At 42.1% G+C, this 6997-nt stretch overlaps 1 protein-coding gene across 1 annotated transcript in view; it reads right to left on the bottom strand.

Moving 5' to 3' along the window:
* Window positions 1-394: 394 nt before the first annotated feature.
* The window catches only part of GALNT14 (polypeptide N-acetylgalactosaminyltransferase 14), a 271648-nt gene continuing 265045 nt past the window's right edge, over window positions 395-6997 (bottom strand). The window contains exons 11-14 of the mRNA XM_048504950.1: window positions 3043-3135; window positions 1643-1726; window positions 663-807; window positions 395-430 (exon numbers count right to left, since the gene is read on the bottom strand). Of these exons, the coding sequence (XP_048360907.1) occupies window positions 395-430; window positions 663-807; window positions 1643-1726; window positions 3043-3135 (358 nt within the window). The remainder of the gene's footprint in view (window positions 431-662; window positions 808-1642; window positions 1727-3042; window positions 3136-6997) is intronic.

The raw sequence follows: 6997 nt of genomic DNA, 5'->3' as shown, positions 1-6997 counted from the left end.
GCCTTTCCTATGTAACTGGGAGAACATCTGCATGGCTCCAGTCTTGAAAATGCTATCACATTTTAATATTAATGGTAGCAATTTTGAAATGCCCCTTTGCATAGTGGATATCGTGGCAAGAGGCTCAACTTCCTCACAGATCAGAAAACAGCCAATTCACTATGTGCCACAACTTCCCCTGTGAGGGAGTGGCGAGTGCATTTTGGGGGCATGGTGGGGGCGTTCTGGGGTGGGACAGGGGCATTCCGGGGCGGAATGAGGGCAGAGGGCACACCAATGCACTGGGAGCTTTTCCCCCTTGCTACGCCTCTGCTTTTAAGTATGCTGTTCTGCTCAAATACAGTTTATGCTAGGCCCTTGCTGCTTTTATTGGTGTGCTTTATATCTTAAACTGTTATTGAGTTGATATTCTTGTTATTTCAATGAGTGCCTGCAGACAAAAAGGCAAAGAACAGGTTTTGCAAAGTAAACATTTACTTTAGCCATGGAATCAAGTCAGTGACTCTCAGCCAGTCACTTTCTCAGCCTCCATTTATTCATCTGTAGAATTGACTTATCATACAGTGTTGTCATGATGATGAAGGTAATAACAACTATTTTAAATACCCCACCAACAGACTAATAACAACCTTTGCTGCAATGCAACGGGTCCTAAACGTTACCTGTGCCACTGCAGCTGTGGTCTTGCTGATAATGCACGGGTTCAGGATCACAACAGGGAACTCCGGTCTCTCCGATTTCTGGGATTCCACACATCTCTGTCTCTGCCGTATTATCCCAGATTGGTAGAGTGATTCCTCAGGAATTCTAGGAAGAGAGGCCCAGGATAGGGATAATCAGTGTTTACTTGATGTGGGCTGCTACCAACAGTATTCCTGTATAGGGCAGAGGAGTACAAATATGATGTAGTGACCAGAAAGTTGAATTTGGACTGGGAAAATCTGCATTGAGCTGTGAGAAAGGATGCTGGCTGATATTGTAGCACTTTCTCTCAGCTTATTTGGTTTTTATTCTACCTTTCCTCTAAGGAAAACAGGGTAGAATACATGGTTTCTCTGCCCCATCCATTTTATCCTCACAATAGCCTTTGTTAGGCAGTTTAGGCTGAGAAAATGTCTGTCATAAGGTCATCCAGTAGCATTCCCAACTTTGTATCCTGGCCAATACTCTAACTGCTACGCCACACCAGCACTGGTTTACCCCTTACTTCTCACAGGGTAAATGGGGAAAACCTCTATGAGCTCCTTGAAGGACATTCAATATTATATAATGTTCAACATTATATAATATTCTTATCTTCCCTCTTCCCCTGTTTTCCTATAGCCTGGGAAAATGTTTCATACACATTGTTTCTGGCATGCATGAGGAGATCCTTTGAAAAAGACTGAGTGCTGAATTACATGACAATTTGTGAGGCAAATGAGTAACCACATGATAAAATGTGGTTATCATTTTGATAACAGCTAAAGAAAAAAGTAATTAAATATTTGGTGATTTTATTACAATGGAAGATTAAGACATTATTGTTAAAGGGATGACAAGGAAGAAAGTCACCTCTTGGTGATGTGTCAATCTTTTTTTAAAAGGAGGGTTTCTGAAATTGCACTCCTAAGTAGCACATGATATTAAAAACTGCTAGTACCTTAGTTCCGGATAAACATTTTCCAGATACCACTTGAAGGTATGACATTTCAAGGCCTTTCGCAGATCCACTCGGCTTTGGATGCTGTAGAAAGGAAAATATTTTCAAAATACAATTATGACAGCACATACTGTTAAATCTTGAAACAGAGCCAAGTCATGGCATAAATCTAGTCAGTGGCAAAACTTCCTGGTAATTAGGAGTTCTTTATTTCTGCTACTAACTCAGTGTGTGACTTTCAACAAGTTGCTTTGAAGCTGATTGTCAAAGGCCAGCAAATAATTGCACAACTTAGTCCCACCACTATAATTCCACTTGAAGCCTGGTGCCAAAATGGTATGTCTGCTATGGATATGTTTACAGCATATAATGAGTTAGCAGGCTCATGCATATGCAAGCAGCTTCCATGCTTATCTCCCTGCTGGATGAGAAACTACACCCACAATAGGTGCTGAATGCGTGACTTCTAGCTCAATTCAGTTACTGGTTCTGCAAGCACAAAACTAGCAAGACCTACTGGAGGGGAGGTAAGCCATTAGATTGAATCCCACTGATTCTCTCCAAACTGCTGAGTAGCATTATTACTGATAGTTTAATCACAACGATATGTGCACATGCACCTAGGTGGAGGGAATAAATTTAGCAACGCAGTATTACAAGACTCTCATTTAACAAACAGCAAATGTTCTCCAGAGCTATCACAAGGTTACAAGGAGCATGTAGGTCAAAACATAAAGTTGACCTGGGTTTTGTTGCATTGACTGTAATGCGTGTGTGTGTTTAAAAATTCACATTATACAGAGGAATCTGGGAAGGAATAAAAAGCAAGCAGAGATGTAGATAAAGAACATAAACAGGCAAAAAGCCCAGGTGAAAGTAGAATAAATTAGCCCACATTTTCTAGGGCAAAGTAACTCTCCGTTGCCCTAAGGCAAATATGGAAATGAGGATTTCAATTGGCAGCCTCCTCTCCCTTATTTGTTTCTTTGCCCTGGGGCAGTCTACATTCTCGCTGCCAGCTCATCGGATTCAGGAAAGTAACTGCTCACTTTCTTGGGCCAATACGGCAGTCATTAAAGGAAGAGACATTCTTGGATATTGACCAGAGACATATTCTAGCAAACAGAAGGATACCCACTTCTTTGTTTTTCAATAAGAAAAGCCAGTATGGTTTTCTATACGGTAGCTTTTTGATATACCAAGCAACTAAAGAGTTTATTTCTGTATACTTGCAGCATCTGCTTACTATTAACATCTAATTAACTGTTCCCACTGAAACAAAATGCAAGCAACCCAACAGCTGGACGATGCTCCCATAAAACCATAATGAGGTTCCACTGCATCAAACAATTGAGTCAATCTCTTTGTGTTTTCCTTCACCGCCAGAGGGGGACACTTACTCTCCATATGGCCTCCCTTGAGCCGCAGGTCGGGCAGCATAATAGTATTGCTTATACTCATCCATCCACACTTCAGCTGTGCGCTTGGTGTTTCTAAAGAGAAATATTAAAAACTGAGGAGAAACCAAAGAAGCATGCATGAAAGAGTTTTAATTTGATGACTCAAAGAAAAAAATGCTGTAGGAAATGAGGAGTAAGGGAAAGAGAAATTCTCCCAGCTCCTCTTTCCCCTTCTGTCATTGAGGGAGAGAAAATATGAAATTCAGTAGTGAATAGCATATTGCTTTCCTCAAGAGATGCAGACATCTTATGTCAGGAAGCCAAGAAAAAAATGGAGGTTGCATTTACTCTCAGGGCTTAAGGGCTGTTTCATGCTTTATGTATTTCTGTTGTGCATTGGCAACTTTTTATGAGAGACCCAAACATTTAATATGTGAGGCAAGAATATATTTATCGCACAGGAGAAGTCACAGGTCTGGCTTCTCCTATCTCGTAAGTATGTATACATTCACAACCCCAGCTTTGCTGTTGTATGATCCTGAGTACTACTTTAGCTGTAAAGTGGGGTAAAAAAATGCCTAAATAAGGGCCAATGCACATATTATCTTTCACGAGTTTGTCATGGGTCTTGTAGCCATAATGCTGCTGTGAGTTCCCAAAGCCAACTGTATCTAGAAGTGCTGCAGGGATCCAATTCTGATTGGAACATGGGGAGGAAGGGCTCCTGCCTAACTCTTGTGCCATTTTCCCGAGTTGAAATGGCCCTGGTGCCAACATTTGACCCTTTGCCTGTGCAACCCCCTTGATGGGGCAAATAACACTCTCAAGCTGTTTCAGCTAGTGAAAATGGTGCAATTTAAGAGTGCTTGTGGTCATAGATACTGGCTATGGCTTATCTCTTTTACATCACAGTCGTGAGGGCCACTGCAGCAGTGGCAGCCATATGCCAAAGGAATAGCAGTACAGTAGGTCCATTCCTTATGAACATTTTGCAGGTGGAAATAACAACAGCTCCAGAAAAAATAGCCAGCATAGAAAGCTTGCTGGGGTCCATATGAATCCCAGCTATACCCACCAGTCAACTGATGATGTCTCTTGAGCAGTATTTTCAAGTGCAGCCAATCAAGGCTCACTGACCCCTTGATACCACTCCTCTAGAGAGCCAGTGAAGGAAGGAAAGACCCAGCAACAGTGTAACCCCTACTGTGCTGTGTGGTTTGAGTGCCTTCCCCACCCCTACAAACCTGTAGTCCACGAAGCAGACAGGATGTCACCCCTTTCCCCAGCATGAGCTTGACCAGTAGCAAAAGAGCCTGATCACTCCCCACCTTTTCAGACTGAGCCTCTGGAGATGGGTACCTGTTAGCATTCTGAAATGAGACACATTGGCCTCATGGTATGAAACTTGCTTTTCCCCTTGGGTGTTGGTGCTAAGTGCATGTTTGTGCCCCTCCTGCTGCTGCAGTGTAACACTGTGCACTCCATGGGTGCATGGCAGAGACCTTTAAGAGAAAGTCCAAAGCCACACAGCTTTTCTGCTGAACCTGGGGAATCCTGGCTAGGGTCTATATAGTGCTAGAGGTAGAGGAATTTGGTACAGGGGAGGTGTTTGGCTAAAGGTGGGGAGGGAGTATTCATTATGAATCTAGTTGGCATCCTGTGCTCTGCTGGGGGCTGGGGAGGGATGTGCCTGGCCTGTTCTATTGCATGGATGTCTGTGAGCTACACTGTGGTTTTTAATGGTATGTGTGTATGGTATGCACAACAGGAATACATAAACCACCCCAGTCTCATGCTGGGGTGGTTTATGGAATCAGCTAACACTTACCATGCCCTGGACCCATCCTTTTCTCCACTGGCACAGCAGCTTGTGCCAGTGTTGCTCTACAATGTTGCCATACTGGCATCTGGGTGGGACGTAACATTGCCACAACTGTCAGGCCTGCGCCATTGCAGGCCTGGCAGTTTGCACGTTCACAACCCAGCTGCAGATGGCCTGGCAATTATCATCGCTCAAGGCTACAGGGGCCTCCCTCCTTTGCTTGCTGCTCCTAGTTCAATAGAGCTTAACCATTTCTCCTTATCTGCCTTCTTGGAGGAGTTAACTGTCTGTACCAAACAATGCTGTTATTCTCACTGTCCTTTCACATGCTGATATTATGGAAATGCGAGGCTGGGGGGAAAACAGGGGTTGAGCTAAACTGTAAGGTATATACAAGGGGTCAGAGAGCGAAACCACTCCATTTCAGCTATCTGAGCCTGGGATGACACAGTGCCAATAAAGCTCTTGAAATCTTCCTGAGTCTTGTTGATGACTGGAGCAACAGACCGTTACATACAACCCTCCGCCGGTGGCAGTGCATTTCAGAAACATGCTAGTGGTGAAACTTGTTGGTCTCCTGTGTGCTTCCACTCTCCCTTCCCACATTGCACTGTGAATGATGTGCTTTACTGACTACCCAGAAGAGATCAGCTGAACTGCAATTATCTGATAGGCTATAGGGTAGTTCCATAAGTCAAGCCCCTGCTGCTTTGTTTTCAGCCCCCTGCGATACAATCATAAGCTATATCCTAATATTATATAGGCTAATAATTGTTTAGAATCAGTGGTTGAAACTCCAAAACATTGACTTCTTTCATAGCCCTAAAATGCAGCAAAAGTAGTACATTTACCTGTCAGATTTTTAAAAAGTCAAATTAGTATATCTTTTTGTTAGTCTGACAGATTCATTTCAGTTTTCATTTTTATGTCTCTTCTCACCTCTTTCCCAAAAATGTCTCAATACTGTTTGGGTTGCAGAATCTAACATGCCAATTTCTTACAAGAAGAACAATGGGTGATGTATGTCTTTTGCATTCAGAAGCATAAAAGCAACTCAGTTCTGACATGCATAAATTTCTGTCTTGCAGATTGTGTGTATCTGTAGATTTTTACAGTTTGTCCTCATAGATCTTCAGCGAAATGTCTTCTTTAGTCAGCCTATCTTGGTCTTTCCCTTCCCTTTGCTGCTTCTTCCCTTTCCCCTTGTTTTTCAATGGCTTTTTAAAAATTTAAAGTTTAGGCAAACTGTGTTCAGGAAAACAACATTTTCTTCTCTTTTCTGTTTCTCTTTTCATTTTTTATGATGTCCTACTCTTGATTATCTGTCCATGTTATAACTGTACCACTAATGATTGCACGTCTTATTCCACACAATTCAAGCATGTTTAAGACGTCTATGTGTCTGGCTATTCCACTGAATTCAATAAAAGCAGTATTTCTGTGTGTCCTTGATACCTTGCTCATTATGGGATGTTATTGAAATGCATGGGGCAGCTCATAGGTGCTTCTGTATTGTTAAATGGACTGCTCATAGGTGTGTGGAATAGGATGTTTGGGTTCCATATAAACATGCACGTAGACACATTTTAAATTTCTATTAATGATACCACAGGACCTGTGTCTTTAAAAACAACATTTATTTACAGGAATTCCGCACAAAGGTTAATATACTGCTGCTAGAAAAAAGGTTTTGTACCAGTTGTACCAGCAGTAGAAGTAGCATTAATGCATTTTATTTGCATATGCATACTTTGATCATAGTCACACTGAATCACGGATTATTAGTATCTTGGTTTTAATTGATTTATTGAATCTATTCCTGGCCCATAACGTTAAACTAAGTAGTCGCAAAAAAAAAGTACGTCTTATAAAAAGGCAACCATTCTTGACAGGTCATATTAACACAGTGCCATTAAGTTGTTAAGAATGGCAAACTCTAATATGGAGAACTGGCTTTAATACCCAACTCCTCCACAACTCCTCTTACGTTCTTAATGGTGGACTTCAATCTGATAAATCTGTTTTGTTTCCCTGCATCTACACATGAAGCCTGCTGGGTGAACTTGGGCTAGTCCCAGTTCTCTCAGAACTCTCTCATCACCACCTACATCACAAGGTGTCTGTTGTGGGGAG

This window comes from Sphaerodactylus townsendi, linkage group LG01, assembly GCF_021028975.2.
Source record: "Sphaerodactylus townsendi isolate TG3544 linkage group LG01, MPM_Stown_v2.3, whole genome shotgun sequence".
NCBI lineage: Eukaryota > Metazoa > Chordata > Lepidosauria > Squamata > Sphaerodactylidae > Sphaerodactylus > Sphaerodactylus townsendi.
Note: the sequence above shows the minus strand (reverse complement) of the source record. Positions and strands in the feature narration are given on the sequence as shown.